The 20,412-nt window shown below is 40.5% G+C and overlaps 1 protein-coding gene across 1 annotated transcript; it reads left to right on the top strand.

Annotated features, from left to right (window-relative positions):
* Positions 1 to 5,452: 5,452 nt before the first annotated feature.
* Positions 5,453 to 16,745, top strand: amotl2a (angiomotin like 2a). The gene is made up of 11 exons (XM_008407687.3): positions 5,453 to 5,744; positions 6,799 to 7,587; positions 7,743 to 7,881; positions 9,293 to 9,437; positions 9,529 to 9,621; positions 11,872 to 12,167; positions 12,856 to 13,034; positions 13,220 to 13,321; positions 13,398 to 13,558; positions 13,872 to 14,051; positions 14,914 to 16,745. The coding sequence occupies exons 2-11, from the start codon at positions 6,866 to 6,868 to the stop codon at positions 14,988 to 14,990; spliced, it is 2,094 nt and encodes a 697-aa protein (XP_008405909.1). The 5' UTR covers positions 5,453 to 5,744; positions 6,799 to 6,865; the 3' UTR covers positions 14,991 to 16,745.
* Positions 16,746 to 20,412: the final 3,667 nt, after the last annotated feature.

Raw genomic sequence — 20,412 nt, 5'->3', positions numbered from 1 at the left:
GTAACCGTACCTGAAACTCAGATGTGTTAAATAAATGAGAGAAAATGTGCTATTGGAGGGTCATTTAGTGGAAACGCCAACCAGCTGTCCGTCTTCTACTGAACAGAAACTAAGTAAAACAGTAAATGCTGCTTCTGAGCTTACCAGGAAGCATCAGCAGGCTTTGGTTTGTATGAAATGTATAAATATTATCTCATTTACTTTGTTTACCTAAGCATTTTTGCCTCCTATTTACACTGGAAAAAATGAGACGGTAAATCCACAGAGTGATAGATTTATCGGATTTCCGAGGAATGGAATGACACAATAACTCATAACTCGCTTGTCTCTGAAGCTGCTCGTGTTGATGTTGGGTGTAGTCGTGAGGGAAAAAAATAATTGCTGCATGTTCAAGCAAGTCAAGCACTTATTCACACCAGCTTTACTTTTTTTTGTACAAAAGGCAGACATAAGTAGTAGAGAAGGGTGTGAGAAATGAATCTTTCCATTAAACTTGAATCGTGGTTATGTAATAAGCAATTGTATTGTAACACTAACAGTCATTAGACATAATGAAATACGTCATATACGCTTAGTGAATAGAGAGACGGATTATCCCACCTTATTCACTGAACTGTGAGTTGCTACATCTGGAATGCGAGGAAAATAAATGATCAGAGAAACATTTTTTTCTGTAACGATGCTTCTGAGTGATGTATCTGATACTATTTGAAACGCCCGTTTGGAGGAAAGAAGTGAATTTGTGAGTTGGGAATCCGACTTATCTGAACTCCGGCTCGAGCCAGACAAGTGAAGTCTGGTCTACCTGAAAACGGGGAAAAGTGATCCTAATGCTGATCACTTACTGTGGGAAAGCAAACAAATGATCCAGGGAACCAAAGAGAGAAAGTGACGCCTCCTGTACATAAGATTTACAGACATTTCTGTAACCTAAATACTTTTAAATCTTCATTTTGCATCAATATAGCATCAGCAGTCTATCATAAATGTCCTATCTCAAATAAACATTGTGGATACCTGAATTTTTACTAGAAGAAAAATGTATTTCAGACATCCATAAATCAAGTGGGAATTAGTGATGAGGTGCTTTTTTTTAAATAAATGTTAAAACAGCTTGATGGTGTGGGGCTTGGTGTGGTGGTTGAGCAAATACTGTGTGTATATATAGAGGCTTTTTGTCTGCGACACAGAGGAGTCATAATCTTTACAGTAAAGTGGTGTGTTCTGGTGGATAATCAAATGCAGCAAGCTATATTTTTATATTTGAGTGCAGTTGAAGCTAAAATGTACCTTTTCCCCTGCTGTAGTCCTAACATGAAATCCTATGGAGCCTGCAAGAGCCTTTTATCCCGTGAACAGTCCCGGCGGAGTGTCACTGACCCCGCATATGCTTTTGCAAAGTTTTTTTGTGTCGTTATGGGAACTGACGGTATGACGGGACACCCTCATTGCTTTTCCGTTGTCCAACCGTGGCATCTGCTGTGCTCTTCCTGTGTGTCGTGCTAAGGCTGCAGGAGGGTTAAAGAAATCTTTCAATTTTTACCTACATAAAAAAGATTTAAAGTTGAAGGCAGAAAAATATTGGGATGGTGGCAAAGAGTCTTTCCAATGTCAAAGTCTTACAGCTTGTCATGAAGGATAAATCATCAAAATAGCAGTATTGGCATACAGAAAGTTAGTCAGTAATTATACGAAGAGTTTTACTACTGTAATAAAAATGTTCCCATTGATTACTGAGGCAGAATTTTTTTGACATTGACATTGATTTTTTTTTTGCTAAAATCTACATAAAAACTGATACTTCAGAATTGATATAAATTCATACTCCTCTTGTATTTTCTATAAGAAACAAATTTCTTAATTAAATGACAAATCAGTCCATCCATCCATTCTCTGTCTATATCTGCTCATTCTTGCCGGGTTATGTTTGGATTGAATACTGGCAACGATTTTAGTCGAGACTAAAACACTATGGCAGTCATAACTGAAATTAAGCGCTTCATATCAAATTCACATTTTTGTTTCACACATTAGCATGACTGTGTACTTTTCACCTCTGACCTCATTTCATGATGGTCTTCTTGTCTACTTTGGGGTTTGTGTCTCACTTTTCCAGGGTGGAATGTGTGACTGTCTCCATTAGTTGCTGACATTTATACTGATGTGGTCATACTGTAAATCCAATTTAGTCTGCACTAAATCGAAGTCCAAAGAGGGCCTACTATTTGTCGCATGGTGGGTGCCCTGATAGCCATGAAGCATTTCCCTAACCATGATTCTCCATGGCTACTGAGGAGCTTGTGCTGTCTGAAGAGTCCGTTCAGTACTACTTTAAAGAGAGTCAGACATCAGTTCGGCTGAAGATGGTACACAGTCGTTGCCATGTTCAGTCAGAAAACCAGCAAATTGTACTGATTTGCTGATAACCTGGATAATGAACTAAAGATCTGAACTGTAGTCCATTATCAGTCGTAACGGTGAAAGGGTTTAACATCACCAAATAGTCAACAGAGACATTGTGAAATGGACCTGCTGGAAACATGATGGGTTGTAATGGGGAAGTTGTTTGACGACAGAAGTTAGTGGACAACATTTTAGTGTGTTACTTTAAACTAATGTATTTTGTTTTTTACATTTCTTTTAACCAACATTTAGTTTTATACCTCACTAATCTTACTAAACACGAAGAACCAACATTTCGTTTTATCAGAGCAAGAATCAAGAGAAACTGCAACTAGTTCATAAATTATGGACTACTTATTCTTATTGAACATGGGGAACCAATATATTTACCGTTTTGCCTTTCTTTTGGTTTGTTGTTTTGTTTGTATTTCCTTTTAATTTACCGTATTTTAGGCACTTTAAGGCACACCTTCAATGAATGGCCTATTTTAAAACTTTTTTTCATATATCATATACTTTTTTGCTTTATAAGACACATAGAATAGACGCTTCAGTTTGGGTTGCCAATTTGTTCTGTACTCTATTATTACACATTCACATTTGTAAAGAAGTGTTCCCCGAGTACTTTTTATAGTAGGCTGCCCCAGTCATTGTTTCACTCACGGTGTTGGTGTTGCGATATTGTGCCCAACTGCTTTCTGGGTAACACAGACCAACCGACACGCTGCTGCCGCAGTCTCTGTCTCTCTTTCCCCGCATGAGCTCATCTAATACACAGGTCCATCAGGTGTTTGCTAATTGCTACTGGCTAGTCTGAAGGAGCTGAGCTGGGGAGTCTTGCACTGTAAGGCAGAAGCTCAGCAGTATGGAAACTGCAGCTCTGAGGAGGATCCTCGTCTCTAAGGTGTTGCTAGGTCCATTCAGGCGTTTTGCACGGGAACTTCAAGAATTTCTCAAACATGCATGAAGGAATGAAGGCAACACTCCAGGTGTGTTTTTGATGAGAGAATAACATAATAACATGGTGTGAAGCTCAAAAAAGTCCATTTTACGTAACACTGCACATTTAAATACATATTATTCACAGATAAGCAGCTGCTTTGTGTTGGTCCGACACGCAATGTGGAACTGTTCAAAGGGTATAAATACTTTTGCCTGCGTTATTGCCCTAAATTAATTTTCAACCTGCAGATATGAGGATGTTTGACACTGAACAGTAAACCATAAATTCTTCAGAGAAACAACACAATGTGAGGCATTAAACCCCGGGCTTATCTTGACTTTCCAGTTGAATCATAACTCTGCAGAACTGGATTGTTATCACTTGCTCAGCATTCTTCAGCAACTGTTGGACTTCAACTGCCATGCAAATCAACACGCTTGCCTCCGTTTGAGACAAGTGAACAAGGGAACCTTCAGTTTGTCGACCTGGGCTGCAGTATCAAGCAGGTTCACTTCTTCCATAAACTCCAGCCGCTAAATTAGGACAATGTTGTTGTTTTTTTCTTGCAGAAAAGCCTCCTCTCATTGTTGGACCCCCAACAACCTCCTCCCTCTCACCCCCCCAACACCAGCTGATCCCAGTGTCTCCATCTTCATGCATGGCTGTGATTGTGAATGAAGCTCTGGTGGTGCTGGTGATGGAGGGGCGGCGGGGTGCGGCAGATGGCAGGGCTGCCCCCGTCATGTCTGCTTTTTGGGGAGAACAATGCATCTCTTAGAGCTCTTATTAAAGCAGGGGACGGGGATTTGAGTCGACGGACAGCTGGCAGGCAGCATGCCTCGCTCCCGGCACACCCCCACCTCCCCTGTCCCGCCGTGTTCACACACACAGGAACACACACTCTGCAATTAACTGGCACGGGCCATGGCTTAAATATTTACCAGACCCACGCAAACAAACAAAAAAAAAAGCTTTTCAAGAAACAAAAAAAAATTTATCCATGTCTCAATTATTAGCACTTATCAGTATGGTCAGCTATAATGGGACCCGTTAACCCAGTTTGTTTATGGTTTCTGTCGTGAAGTACAATCCAGCTTGTAACACCAGTGCAGCTTTAAGCATTTGAAAACATGAGATTTTCATGATCTGCTTACAGATTGTGCATCGTATGAGTTCAAACATAATCAATCGTTACATCAGCTGAATTTTTTATTAAGTTAAGATGTGTACACAAAGGGCTTTTCTTCTACATCTATGGATTCCAAAAAAGCAGATGTTCTATGGCATACAATTTCCGAGATTTGAAGATATTTCATTGAACAAACACAAGGCGGCTAAAAGAAAATGCAGATGTTTTCATCAAAACATCACATGTCATTTTTTTGAGAATTTAAATCACTGGTGGTGGTGATGTGGCTTTCTTCCCAGGGCAGCATGGCCTTGTGGCTTCCTCTAACTTATAAGAAAATAAAACAAATTTTAAGAAAAAAAAAAAGGTTGTTGTGCATTAAATGGTTATGTATTGCTTAACTGCATGTTCAGTCCATAACATGGAGTTATGGTTTGAACGCAGAGGATTCACAAAGACAAATCTGATATTGGCATTTGATTCGGACGTAAAATAGATGTCTTCATTACCTAGTTTTAGATATATGAAACACTAAAGTATATTATTTTACAGGGTAATCTTCATAATATGTTAGTAAGTGAATGTGACGTAATGTAACAATGTGTTTATTTTTCTTTAAAAGAGGGTGTGGTGGGGGCTGGTCCAGGTCGCATAACTGCAAGAAACATTACTATTTTCCACTCCCACATTTTTTTAACGGTCTGTGACCTTCTTATGAATCATATTTCCTTTAAGCTTATCACATTCCTCAAATGTTTCTGTGAATACCTACCAACGCTCTTCCATAGAAAAATGTTAGCTTGTCTTTATATATTTAAATGTATAGGTTTATATATGCTTTCTTAAAAGTTGCAAGGATGTAAAATACTCTCGCAAAGAAAAAAAAAAAATCTAACTTTTTTTTACATGACACCAGCAGCCAGCTGAGGGACTGCTGCTGTAGCTCTGAAATCATTTTCAGCCCCCCTGGGGTCCCGCCTCCCTCCATGCTCTTCCTCCTCCTCCTCCTTTCCCCTGTGCTTCTGCTTTTGATCCCACAGGGCCTCGGAGCTTGCATTCCTCTCATTCCAGGCTCAGGGAACAATCGCCTCTCAGTTATTTATCCACGCAGCTCGAAGCTTCACGCGCTCAGTTTTGCCTCTACCCAGTCAGCGCGCGCACATGTCCACGAGCTCCTGGAAAAAGCGATAGTTGGTGTTTTTGAAAGTAGGGGCAGATTATTTATTAAACGAGATACTCTTATCGGTGTTCACGGTGGAATGAGGCGAGGTAAGATGCTTGTTTTATTTTTAATTATTTATGGTTTTCGTCCAGTCTGAATGTCTGAATGTTTAGCGACTTTTCCGAACGGCGCAATTTCTTACATGTGTAGACTCCATATGGAGAATCCTGGTGAAACACCGATATGTAGCACCTATAAAACTAGACATATTTGTTTTAAACTATATACAAGCAGCATAATATTTCTACGCAGTTTATTTGGTAACGCTAATTATTTAGTAGAATTTGGTTGTTTTTATTCGACTGTTCGTTTGTTTTAATATAATTCTTATTTCCGTGTTTTACCCATGTATCTGGACTGTGTGGGCACGAAAATTCAGTTTGTATTACTGACATCACTCTTCAGGGTATTTCCAGTAACAGTTCATGTCAGACGGCATTAAGTATTGTGCAACTGTTGTAAAAAAGGAAGCATATTTAATCACTGGCGACCTGTCCATGCTCTACTCTTCTCATAGGAATTGGGCTTGAACTAGGCACCAGTGATGCAGCTCAGATAAGCGGATATATAGACAACAGATGCATGTTTAACTGTTAAAATAATGAAACTTATAACTGTAGTTGTCAGTAATGCTGTTTAGCAGGTCCGGATTGTATCGGATGGCACCTGGTAAATTTGCCTTGCTCTCTCCATTCTTCCGTCTTTAACACCTAAAACCAAACTCCTTTCTACTCATTTACTTACCAATATTCATCAGTTTGTATCTCTTTGAAATAGATTTTTTAAATCACTTTTGTAGATATAATGATCTAATCTCACCACAACTTAAAAAAAAGTCATTATTTTCAGGAGACTATATTACCCCTTATGTAGACAAACCTGAAGGTCTGAAGCCACCATCAGTCATAAAACCACTCTTGCGTACAGAGAACAATTAGGAGACTATAGTAAATCAATTTTATTCGTTAGTCATTTGTGTGGATATGAAATGTCTTCCTGGGAAACAAAAGACCAAACTACAAAAATACAGAATGTGAAGGATGAAATAGCCAGCTCTTGCTTGTTGAAGACTGATCAAGATCCTTATGTTTTCCTTTTCAGATTGTTGAGGATTCAACATCAAGCTAGGTTTTTGTTTAAGTTGTGCACTGATTTCTTACTGACTGACATGAGGACAGCCGAGGACTCCTCAGGAACCGTCTTGCACCGCCTCATCCAGGAGCAGCTCCGCTATGGGAACCTGACTGACACTCGCACTCTCCTGGCCATCCAGCAGCAGGCCCTGCGTGGAGGGAGCAGCGGTGGGGGAAAGGGCAGTCCCCGCTCCTCCTTAGAGAGCCTCACTCAAGAGGAAACCCAGTACATGCAGATGTCGACACGGCAGGAGCCCCAAGGACAGGAGCACCAAGGGGACTGCCTGCCCTCCGAGAGCCCCATGTGTCATCTGTACCAGCTCCACAGGGAGGAGCTGCCGACCTACGAAGAGGCCAAAGCGCACTCGCAGTACCTGATCTCTCGGAGGGAAAAGTCAGAGCAGGACGGCCCCGGCACGGACGCAGTGGGAGTTCAAAGTGAGGGACAGTGGGATCTGAAGCTGGAGCACGCTCGCTCCCTGAGCGAGAGGCTCATGCAGCTCTCTCTGGAGAGAAATGGACACAGAGACGCTTCGGCTCTGACCTCTTCCCACAGCTATCCGCAGCTTTATAGGAATCTTGTTTTAAACGTTGCGGTGCGTAACAGACAGGAGACCCAACAGGGTGCAGACCAGCGCGGCCCTCCTCCAGACTATCCTCTGTGTGCCCGAGTTCCTGAGTACATGCTCAGCTACTCGCAGGAGCACGTACAGTATCACAAAGACCCTCCTCCCCCTTTTTACTCACAGCACCACAGGTAAGCCACACAACCATATAATCGACTCATTCTCCCATGAGGCTTATCCGACAATGAAACGGGAGCAAGCGAAGAACTCCTGACAAAGCATTCTTTCGTCATTTCTGTGGTTCTCAGGTGTGTTGTGGTGAATCACTCATGTCTGCCCTTTGCAGGTATATGTCTGCCCAAGCCCAGGTGGCTCAGAACAGCATCAACGCATCCTCCAACGGCAATGATGTGTTGATGATGGAGAACGAACAGCTCAGGAGTGAGCTGCAGGTGTACATCCAGAAGGCTGCCAGCCTGCAGAAGGTGAGCAAGACCCCCCCAACCCATAGAGACACAATACTTTCCTCTTAAATCAAACTCTCATACTCATTGTCTCTGCTTTTGCAATCATCATCTCGCTACAGAAGCGCATACAGTTTTTGTAGGGTGTGTGCTCCGTCAACCTGTTTGAACGGCATTTAAAATCTAAAGGGACGATCAAGGTTTTTGGTGTTAACATGGAGACTAGGACTTTGTGACATGGTCTTAAATCAATATCATAATTTATTGAGCAGTTCAACTCCATAACAATAAATGGATGATGCACCAAAAATAAAGAATGTGATAATCCAGCATAAATACCTCACAGATAGTTAATGGTCTGAGTCCCCCGGACAGTTTTTTTGGTATTTATTTTTATTGCCACTTAACGGACTAAGGCGTCTGCAAGTAAGTGAGAAAATGGGTACTTTTAGTTGAACGTTATTGAACAAATGAGTACAACTGAATAAGTTTTGAAGACTAAAATAACTTGACTTCCAACGTCCTTGCTGAACCCAAAATGTTACGAAACAATTGAGGGTTCTTTTGTTTTTTTTCCCGGTCTCTGGTCTTTGGTTATGCTCCAATCTGCTGATGTCAATTTATTTTGGAAAACTATAGATACCATCATTTAAAATACGTCACAGCCTTCCAACCATTATTGGACAATACATTTTCATATTAAGAGGATAAATGTAGAAAAAAGTTAATCAGAGTAAGGTTTTAACTTGTTCAGCCATACTAACTATTACCATGTCACACTCAGACAGCTTGGACATATTCTAAAAAAATAACTGCCAACATTTACAAATCTAGAATGTTTCATGATAAAGAGGTTGCAATCAGTGAAGGAAAGAAAAGAGAAACTTTGCTGTATAACTGTTAGCCCTCCTGTTATCTGCTAGTGACATCTAGAGCTTAATTAGCTCCTTCCTCAGTCTGGTAGTACGTCTCCAAGGCATGCATGACTTCCTGTGGCAGACGACACCTTTCGCAAAAGTTTCATTTATATTGAATCTTATGACTTTTTCACCTCTGATGGAAAACAGCTTTGACACTGAAGAGGCTTGTTATAGTGCTTAGGTATGGTCAGTGATCAGATTTTGAATTTTCTGCATGTGTGGTCCCATTGAAGAGGTCTTTGTGAATAGTGCATGTTATGGAGCAAGTGTGAAGTGTTTTCTCACCATTCTAGACTCTGGAATCCCAACAAAGCATCTCAACTCTTTTGTAAAAGGACAGCGTACCACTGCTCAACCTGGAGCTCCATAAGTGTTCATTCAGGAATTTTAACTGCCTTCCTCAGTTGGCATAGTGTCTGAAAGCCGTCTGTCTGTAAATGCAAATTGTGAGAATGACTCATTAGTCTCTTTGATGCGTCCAGACGCTGATCGTCGTTGTGTTTCCTCCCTAGTTGGAGCTTGAGATCCAACAGATATCAGAGGCGTACGAGACCCTGATGAGAGGCTCTGCTAAGCGGGAAGCCTTGGAGAAAACTCTGAGGAATAAACTGGAGGCGGAGATTAAGAGGATGCATGATTTTAACAGAGACCTCAGAGGTACTTGGTCCGTTCATTCGTTGAGGCACCTGCTTGTTGAAATGACATAATGTGTGTAACCGGTGTGTTGTGAATGTTTTCCTTTGCACAGAGCAACTTGGAGCAGCTAACAAGCACAGAGCGGCCGGTGACGCTGAGTGCTCAGACCCAAGGCAACACATCTTCGTTAAACTCCTGGAGCAAAGTGAGTAATGGCACTTTGCTTGTGGTCCTTTCACAAGCTTGTCCAAGACAGATGGTAATTGATGTGATTTGTCAAAGCAGACCTCTCTGTGATTCATTGAACAATAGCAGGAACTTTAGACAAGCAGGAACTGGTGTCCTCCCCATTAATTACACACATGTCTACATCTCAGCTGTCAGCACAGACACTGACCTTTTTGTCAGAGCTACAGTAAAGGTGACCTGAATTCTTGGACTTTCATAGTATTTCAGCCAGTTCTGTCATTTTAATTACCTCCCCGAACTTCAACTTCCTTTCTCTAAAGCAACTAATAAGCCTGGGACTCCAGGGCATCCTGACCCAACTCAGCATGACCCCTGGCTTGCACACTCTCCTTGTTTGGACATTTTATTACCCCATGGTCTAATGATGGTCAGCCAGCTGTGAATATTTCATCTCTCTCTCTAGGTTTTAGAGGGAACAGATATAGTTTCAGCCGATGCTGCTGTTCTTTCACTTGATGTTAAATGGATATTTGATAATTTCATATTTAAATCTTATAACTGTATGTGATGACTATCTTTGAGTATTTAGTTCAAATCAAGATAATTTGGTGCCAAAGGCCAAATTAGCTCACTAGCCGTTATCTAGCTAATGTCTAGTTAACTATAGCTAGGTAATTAGCTCTCACTAGCTAGCGTCTAGTGCGAGAGGAGTTGGGATTAAAACAAACTTCTGCCATTTTAAATATTAAGCAGTGGTAATATTTTAACTTACAGTTATGATGTTTTAACTGTAAGTGATATCTATCTTGGAGCATTCAGTTTAAATCTAGCTTGATAACCGGCTGTTACCAAGCTAACGGCTAGTGAAAGAGGAGTCAGGACCAAAGTGAACTTCTGCGGTTTTAAATCAACTTCATCTTAAAAATGTTGTAGGATTCAACTCTAATCCTATTTTGATAACGTTCTGATTTGTAATGGGTGCTTTTTTGTTGTTGTTTGTTATTAAAAAAGAAAACTGGCAATTATTTACACTGGAAATTGAGGTTGGAGGTGTGCAGCGTCTGTAATCTTTCCATGTCAAACATCCACTCAGAGCAGAACATATAAAGCATTTCCAGCCAGAGTTAACTTTCTTATCTAAAAGTAAAGCAATATAAAAACCAAGAGTATAGTTATTTAGAGAAATTTTATTTTGTAGATATTTTTGACTATTTTTACTCGTATCAGGCAGGAACATAACCTAAGAAAAGGTCATGTTCTTAGTGCGAGTTTCACACTGTGCTACTGCCTTGGCTGCTGTTTGAATACCCACCCAAAGCAAACGTGATTAAGTTTAAAGGTTAATAAAAATGTATTCACATAAACTCATACGATGCACAAGTATTTGGTCTTGTCTTGCACTAGCTGTTAGCGTTAGCAACCAGGAGTAACTGATCTGAAAGGTATTCTAAAACGACTTCACGAGAGTTATCTACTGCCAGTAACATATTAACTGCTATGTTTTAACAGAACCTTGCTTTAAATTTACTGAGCTGTTCCTTTAAGAGTTTGCTGGCATATTGTTGGCATCATTTTCACGGACCAATTTAGGCCTTTACCAGTTCTGAAACATCAAGTCTGAAATGTTTTTGCCATAGAATTTCCCCCGGGGGCCACACTGGCTTAAACCACAAATAAAAACATGGTCATGGGAGGTGTACATGTATTTTTATTATTTTTTTAACAAGGACTGCTTGAGGAATATTTTGAGCAGCTTGTTTACTTCACGTCCTTAGAAACATTCCAGAGCTTTTGCCAGTACAAAGCTATGCTTGTGTGCGTAAGTGGATCAGAGGAAGTCTGCATTCCCTCCACAGGCATGCACTTGTGTTGTGTAATCAGCCCCCGTTTTAAAGTGGCACAGGGGAGCCATAAAACTTGCTCTCCTTTCTAAAATACCCAATAAAACGTGAAGAAGGTTCAGGATTAATAAAGGAGAGTTTTGTTTCTTTTATTGCTTATTTCATGTTTTCATGTACAAGTTAAATTCCATTCGCTGTTAGCTTAGAGAACAAATTGGTAATTATCTTTTTGAGCCACATGCTTTGATATCTGTGAGTATAAATGTTGGGTCATATTTCAAAGAATGTAGCTCAGAGTTTGAGTGAGTCATTGGACCAAGCTTACAGTGGACCCTACCCCATTAGCATTTTTTTAAAGAGAAAATTCCCCTGGTGCTCTTTCCTTACATCACCTGTCTTCTTTTTAAATCCCTTTTTTATCTCAGATGAAGAGCAGCAGCGGGAGCGCGAACAACTGGAAAAGCAGATTCAGCACCTGCGTGTGTCTGGTGAAGAGTGCCAGCGCAGAAGTGAACGGATGGAGCAGGCGCTGACCTCAGCGCAGAGCCGCAACCGGCAGCTGGAGGAGGAGCTGCACCGCAAGACGGCCTACATGAAGAAAGTGGAGGGGCTGCAGAGCTCCCTCGCTCAACTACAGGCGGCATGCGAGAAGAGGGAGGTCCTGGAGCTGCGGCTTCGCACCCGACTGGAGCAGGAGCTGAAGAGCCTCAGGGCACAGCAGGTTAGCGAAAACAAAGAAATATGTCATCAACATGTGCATCTTGGCTCCTTAGTCCGCTTTAGTTAACTTTAGTTAATTTGCCTACAAAGTTTGGTTCATTTGGGGAGGTGAGAATGTTTAATCGGACTCTAAAGCGAACCAAAAAATAGACCCTTGGTTACTTGCAAACCTAGGGCTTGGTTCAGTCAAAGTCAACTCTGGCTCTGTTCGATTGTACATATGAATGCAACGGACCAGAGACCACTCCTGTAGCGAAGGGCATTCTGGGTAAATGCAACCAAAACAAACCCGTGGGTTGCTTGCTGGAGAAATGGCTCATTGTTTTATACCAGAAACTAAAGAGAAATCCTACAACTGCTACAATCTGACACTACTGTTTTTGTTTACATTTTGTGAAGAAAAATACCTGCATGTCTTCTTCAGAAGTTTTTGCATAGTTCCCTTCAGTAGCTTTTGGTGCAGTGCCACCACAGGCGAGGAGGTAAACGGGTTTGTATCGTTTGTCAGAGTAGTGTGAAAGCAAACTGCACCAGCTGAAATGTAACAATGTTGCAGTTTTGGTTCCCAAACAGTTTACTGGACTATCAGGAGTGAAAACACCATCAGAAACAAATAAAAGAAGTCAAATATTTGAAGTAACGGTTAGTTAAAAAGTCTACTGTCTCTTTTGTGTCTGTACCATAACCAGACAACCAACCTCACAGCATCAGAGCTGAGCTCGTCCATGCTGCAGCAGGAGCTGAGGGAAAAAGAGGAGCGCATCCTGGCTCTGGAGGCTGACATCACCAAATGGGAGCAGAAGTACCTGGAGGAGAGCACCATGAGGCAGTTTGCCATGGACGCAGCAGCCACGGCTGCAGCACAGAGGTATGATGACACACTACATGCGTTCAGTAGCAGGTTTTGGGTAGGATCATGCCGTACTAATCACACAAAAGCTTGTTTCTGATTGATGAAAACACGAGAAGGAAATATAAAAAACAATGTATCAGATCAACCAGAAATAGTTTGTGTATCAACATATTGCCAACAGTGTGTTTTATTACTTTCAGGGATACAACAATTATCAACCATTCGCCCAGGAATTCACCAAACAGCAGCTTCAACGAAGACCTCCCTTTGTCGAGCCACAGACACCAGGAGATGGAGAACAGGTACTCCTCTTGGCTAACCCTACCGTATTGGTTTCCAGGGAACCCTAAACTCACGTTGTGTCTGTCGTGCATTCAGGATCCGTGAACTTCACGCTCGGCTCGTGGAAAAGGACGCAGTGATCAAAGTGCTGCAGCAGCGCTCCAGATGGGAGCAAGGCCGGCTAGAGAATCAGGCGCTCCGTCAGGCTAGGTCCGTCCCCTCCATCAACACCGTGACGTGTGGCACTTTAACTAAAGGTGAGTTCTCGTTCCTACCATTCACGCTTCGAGACATTCTTTAACATCACGCCATGCTATGTGGCAGCTGCCGGAGCCAGACAGAATCCATGCAAGCTAAAAAAAATATATAAAAATAGGGAGAAGGAGGCGACCTTTTCGTGGAGACACGTTTTGATACTGGAATGCATATCGTCTCTCACTCCAGAATAGCCCGATTAGGAATAGTCATGGGAAGAACTAGCAAAGGGCAGATGTTCCCAGGCAAGGGGGTTGTCATTGTGGATTGAAGCAGGTGATTAAATGGCGTCTTCTCTTTGTCTACGTTTTTCAGGAAAGAGCCTCTCGGATGACCAGACAGGTGCTGCTGTGTTGAAACCCGCGTCCTTTGTCGCGGCCAAGGCACCGACCCAAGACTCCAGCACCCAGAGTGACGAGGTAAAGCCGGGGCTGGACGTCACAGCAAAGAAGGACAGGTCACAGGTCAATGAAGAAACTCCAGCAGCTACGACCGGTGAGATTTTAATGTTTGGTACAATTATATAACCATACCAGATCAGTATCTGAATCAGTCTAAAAATGAAATTACAATTGACAGAAAATATTTTCAAAATGTGACTTTTGTTTCACTCATCCCTTCCTTACGATACGAGAATGTTTTTTCTTACAAAAATATAGTCATAACAGCATAATAAAAATTCAGTTTTGCCTGAAGAACATCTTAAAATTACAAGAGAAAAAGTTGTTTAAATGAGGAAAAAAGCATCATCAAGATTTGACATGACCATTTTTTCAGGTCTGTGGTTCTTTCTTTTAAATAATAGACATAATGGGGACAGTCATTTCAAAAGTCCTGCTACTGATAATAATTTGATGCTTACGCGTTAAAAGATTAGGTTTTTCCTTATTCGTAAAACCACTCCCAAAGTTCTTGAGATTCTGAAATTCCTCATTTAAATTGTGTAGAAGTTCTCACAAAATTACAAGTTTATTCTTGTAATATTTTGACTTTATTCTCGTAATGAAAAAAAAAAAAAAGTCTTGGCCATGCTCATATACTTTGTTGCATAATTGACGTAAATTCAAACAGAAGCTGTGAAACACGTTTGTCAAACAAGATGTTGGGCTTAGGCAGGCTGAGATCAGGGCTGCAATGGTGGGGGAAAAAATCCCAAATTTCCAAAAATTAAATCTTCAAAAAACAAAAATTTGATTTATTGCTAAAATCGATTCATTGCCGATCACCCTAATACATTCTTTGACAACTAATGATCACTATTCAGTCTGGTTTCATCTCTATCTTCTATTTAAATTTCAACTACCCTCTACAAGGTCTGTTAGCAACTTAATTTTCTAATTCTTTCTACCGGTTCTAGGTGCCTCGGAGGAGCCGAAGGCCCCGTTCAAGATGTTCAAGAGTTCAGATGTCGAGGCGATCGAAATCCTCATATGAGCCACAACTTGCTGCTCAATAAGACCGAACCCTGACAGAAACGTTTTCGGGAGGAAAAAGAAACAAAGTTCTCAGTGGATGTGAGCTCTACCGAGCTTGTGTTGTCCAGAGCGTGGAAGTATGATTCAAGAGGAGAGCGGAGCTTTCCGTTCGGCTGTTTCTGCACATTTCACGAGTGACCGGGGGATAGGCGACGTTGCACGAGGTACCTGGAAAGTGTTTTAGTGACGCAAAAGGAACTGGGCTGCTCATACTGCATGGTGTTTGTCATGAGTTGTGAATTGTATTTATATGTGTAAATGCTGCTCCTTTTTGTCATGTGACTGTTTAGTTTTAAATTTTGTTGTCTTGACTTTACTGTAGCATCTCCTGTAACCATGCCCTCCGCCAGTAACATCTATTCATATAAACGCTCAGAGAAACGATGGCCTTCATTCAGAAGCTGTGTTTTGTGAAACGGCTCCACCTTTAAATGAGCAGATGCCCCCTCTCTTTTAACCGCCATCCGGGCCAGTGGATTCAAAAACTTCCCCCTGAATGCCAGAGCTCATGAGACGCCCGTTGGTTTCACTCCGAAAAAAGCTTCCTGAGGATTGACGGCGTTTCACTGGGGTCCCTTTTTTTTTTTGTTCTCCCAGACTCCCCGGCGTTGGCGGGCCTCAGATGGCGGCCAGCCACTGTTTCGAACCCCCCGTCCGATGACACGCTGGAGCTAATCTTCTTGCATTCCTCGCTGAGGGAATGCTCCGGTTAAAGAAAAAGGCTATCTAAAGTCTGACCCCTCGGCCTTGTTAAAATGGCACGCATTCTTTTGTGTGCTTGGACGCATGCTTTTCTCGGCCCGTTTATTTCCTCCCAGTGCCGGCGGCCGGTCCTGTCGTGCTGGAAGAGGTTTTCGACTATAATTGTCTTGCATCTGCTCTTCTATTTGCTGTCTCCATCACTGTGTGAAATACAGCAGTGTTTTTTTTTTACCATAGTTCCCATAACAGAGTTGCTTAAATGCTTAACAAGGAATCTTCTATTTATTTCTCCTGCTTAGTGTAGGATTACTGAACACTGTTGTATGCAAACTACTGTTGTCAAGGATTTTGGTTATGTTTGTATGTGTATATATATATATATATATATATATGAAACACTGAAATGGACCACAATTCATTCTATTTAGTGCTAAGAGCCACTAAAATCCAGCTTAAGGTGTTTATCACATGAAGCTCATATGGCATCATCTATTTATTATCCAGTTTTATCTCTGATGTTTATTGTGTGAACAGCAACAATTTAAAAGCATATTCTGAAGAGCACAAATAGCAAACAAAACCTCACATTTAAATGTGTTTTCTTTTCTTTCTGCTAATTTCAGATTTCCCATCATGGTGCATTTGCCGGTCAATGCTGTGTCTGTTTGTTACATGCTGTCCTCTTATTTTGGAATGTTGTTTACACGAAAGCCAATTTGAAGTGAGAAGAGTTAATATATTACGTCTGTTTTTTGTCCTCGTAAAATATATATATATAATATACATGTAACTATTTTGTGTCTTGGTGCCAAAGATGTACTCTGTGTTTAAGTTATAATTGATGGGAAAAGAAACAAAAAAAAAAAAACAAAGGGCCAAGTAAAGTGCCTTGCTTCAGCTGGTTGAACCCATTTGATGTTGCTGTGAACTTTTGTAAAGGAAACATTTGGATGTATGCCTTAACATTTCACAATAATAAATAAATTCTAATATATGTCTGATAAAAACCTCAGGATGTCTTTTCTTTTTTTAGTTTCTTAAAAAAGAAGTTTTAAGACCTCATTCTTGTTCCCTTCTGCCACACACCTGACTTGTATAAGTGGGTCATTAACAGGCTTCTGCAGCACTTTGTGGCATGCAGAGGTCATGCAGTCATTAGAATCAGGTGTTCTACATCTAAAACATGCAGGGCAATGGTTTCTGTCGACTGGAAATGAGAAACACTGATTAGAGGTAAAGCTGCTGATGTGCTTAACCAAAATGCAGGTTCACAAACTGATGGATGAAGGTTCTCTTTCAGGATTTCCAGCTTATGGTTCCATCAATTAAAGCATGTTTTCCAGGTGCAGTTGTAGGAAAACAAGCCCACACCATGACAGTAACATTACTGTCTTGACTTAGGCTAGTGTTTTATTTTTCTAAGTTTTTTTCTTTGCTTTATGCCACAGTATCTTGAAGTCATGAGAATCATTTGGAAGTCTTTTTTTTTTTTGTCAAATTTGAGACGGTCTTCGGTGTTCTTTTTGGCTGGAAATGAGGCTCTTGGGATAATTGTGGCAAGCCACTGTCTGTGTTTTCTGTGTGTGAACGATCCCTTGCACTGTGAAGATTGCTTTAGTTTTCCCCAAATTGACAGTTTGATTTAGTTTCTCATCCGTTTTTGAATATCTTGAAATCAGGGCAGGACCTTTTGCTTATTTATCTTTTATCCTGTTTCATGTTTAACAGTTTATGTTTAAGTGATTTAATTCTAGAGGCATGGCTATAATAAAACCTAGGTGTGTGGGTAGTGAAACTGAAATAAATAAATAAATGCACCATCTTTCTTATTGTCCCACAAATGTTTGTCCCGATGTGGGGCGTAATCAGCACGTTGGAGAAGGCCAGGAATGGATGACCCTTCATCTGTTAGCTTCACCCATCAGATGAAGCTAACATTAGCAATAATGTGTAAACAAAGGAAGAGTTTAAAATAGAGGGTACCTTGATAGAGGTTCGGGGTGAGTCGCGTCTAAAGCTGCAGCTCGTATCGTTCCAGACATCAGGGCTTTGACTAGAGCGTCCTGATTCACAACCAGACCTGAAACATTAAACGATTCAGCCTGGTAGAGGAGCGAGTTCTTCTGAATTTTCAGTCCAGGAGAAAGATTTACCTTTGCTGTAAATTTTGAAGAATGGATGGCAAAAGGCATTTGGTCTGTTCAACATCTCATGGATGACAGAAGGAAAATTTTGAACTTTGAAGAATTCCAGCATAAACATAATTTTACCGGCACTAAAAAAGAATTTCGAGCTGTAATTAAAGCTATCCGTCAGGTTTTGATTAACACAATACAAGGTTCGTTATTTTATACAGTCTCAGTACCACGGCCTTACCCACTGTTTATCCAAGACTACATTTTTATAGACAAAAACTGCAGCAGTCATCATAAGAACAGTCATCCCCCTTGAAAAGAAGAAATATACTTAAAGAATTTTCTTTTAGTGTATGCAAAAACATTTGATGTAGCTATTTAAAATTCCCTTTATCCCCCAAAACAAAATAAATTAATTTTAAAATATTAGATAATATTTATCCATGTAAAGAATACTTTACATGGATAAAGTATTCCATGTAAAGTATGAGGACTGATGTCTCAGCACGATCTAGAGAAGCTCATCCATGCGTTTATCTTTAGCCGCATTGATTACTGCAACAGCGTCTTCACAGGTCTGACTAATAAATCAATCAAACAGCTGCAGTTGATCCAGAACGCTGCTGCTCGGGTTCTCACTAAAACCAGGAAGATAGAGCACATAGCACCAGTTTTAAAGTCCCTACACTGGCTCCCTGTAGCTCAGAGAATAGACTTTAAAATACTGATGTTAGTTTATAAATCTCTGAACGGTTTAGCACCACAATACCTTAAAGATCTGTTATTACTGTACCAACCGTCTAGACCCCTCAGATCTTCTGGTTCTGGTCTGCTCTGCATCCCCAGAACCAGAACCAGACGAGGAGAAGCAGCATTCAGTTTCTATGCACCACAGGTTTCTAACAAACTTCCAGAAAACTGTAAAACAGCTGAAACACTGGGTGCCTTTAAATCTCAACTTAAAACTCACCTGTTTAGAGTTGCTTATGGCTAAATTAGGGTTAGAGTGCCGGTTTTGATGTCTTCCATCTTTTTATGTCTTTAATGTTTTTAATTTCTTCTTTTCTTTTCGACGTTTTAATGATGTTTTTTTTTTAAATCTCTCTCTTTCTCACTGATTATTTCTGTTTTTATTTTAATTACGTAAAGCACTTTGAAATGCCTTGCTGCTGAAATGTGCTATACAAATAAAATTTGATTGATTGATTCAGACTAAAATTTAATATTGAGGAAAATGACTGTGTCTTTTGACATAGAACCTTTGCAACATTTATCCTTTTCTTGCAGTTATGCATCTAAATTTTGGAAGGATCTTCATAATTGGTTGCTGACTCATAATTTAAATATTCCAACTTTAGCTTGCAACAATATTAAATTTGGCATTTATATTTTGGACACAAAATTGGGATATATCATTAATAACCTGATCATTATGGCCAAATATTATTACACAAATGTAAATAAAAAAAATTACCCCCAATCTTTGATCTTACCTAAAAGAAATTTCACTTCTGTTCAACTCTGTGAAAATGGTTGAGACAAAGAATGCAACTCTGCTGTGTAGTAGTTTGTCCTGTTTGATTTTTTCCAGTTATTCAGTTTTAGGCTTTTTTATTTTCTAATAATAATCACCTGTTGTGTCATATAACAAATACCTGGAAAATCAGCAAATCCCAAAGTTACAACACAAGGTAGAGAACCGGAGTTCACACAGGACTCAGTTATTGTCTGAGATAAAAGACTACAAAAACAAAGTTAAAGAGCTTCAAGCCTCTTTAAAAAACCTGGAGAGGGACTCAAAACTACAGGTTTGAGAGCTGCGTGAAGCTGACACCCCACCCACGTCAAAAAATCCAGCAAATAGTCTGAATAGTTAGTGCTCCGTTTGTGCAGGTTTGTGCCGTTAAAATTTTCGTTTGTGCAGTTTTGGTTTCTGAGATATTAAACATTATTTTTTAGGTCATCTAGAGTTCACCATCCCCCCATATCTCTCCAAAACAAACCAAAGTGGGCTAGTTCGTTAGTGCTCCGTTTGTGCAGGTTTGTGCCGTTAAAATTTTCGTTTGTGCAGCTTTCGTCTTTGAGATATTAAAAGTTATAATTTTGGCCGATGACGTCACCATCCCCCCATATCGCTCCAAAACAAACCAAAGTGGGCTAGTTCGTTAGTGCTCCGTTTGTGCAGGTTTGTGCCGTTAAAATTTTCGTTTCTGCAGTTTTGGTTTCTNAGATATTAAAATTATTTTGGCATGACGTCACCATCCCCCCATATGCTCCAAAACAAACCAAAGTGGGCTAGTTCGTTAGTGCTCCGTTTGTGCAGGTTTGTGCCGTTAAAATTTTCGTTTGTGCAGCTTTCGTCTTTGAGATATTAAAAGTTATATTTTGGCCGATGACGTCATCATCCCCCATATGCTCCAAAACAAACCAAAGTGGGCTAGTTCGTTAGTGCTCCGTTTGTGCAGGTTTGTGCCGTTAAAATTTTCGTTTGTGCAGTTTTTTCTTTGAGATATTAAAAGTTATAATTTTAGCGATGACGTCACC

The sequence above is a fragment of the Poecilia reticulata genome, chromosome 4 (assembly GCF_904066995.2).
Source record: "Poecilia reticulata chromosome 4, P_reticulata-male-v2, whole genome shotgun sequence".
NCBI lineage: Eukaryota > Metazoa > Chordata > Actinopteri > Cyprinodontiformes > Poeciliidae > Poecilia > Poecilia reticulata.
Note: the sequence above shows the minus strand (reverse complement) of the source record. Positions and strands in the feature narration are given on the sequence as shown.

Coding starts and splice junctions, on each gene's coding strand:
- amotl2a (XM_008407687.3), top strand. CDS start 6,866: ATGAGGACAGCCGAGGACTCCTCAGGAACCGTCTTGCACCGCCTCATC. Junction 7,588..7,742: donor TTTTACTCACAGCACCACAG/GTAAGCCACACA, acceptor TGCCCTTTGCAG/GTATATGTCTGCCCAAGCCC. Junction 12,168..12,855: donor AGAGCCTCAGGGCACAGCAG/GTTAGCGAAAAC, acceptor TACCATAACCAG/ACAACCAACCTCACAGCATC.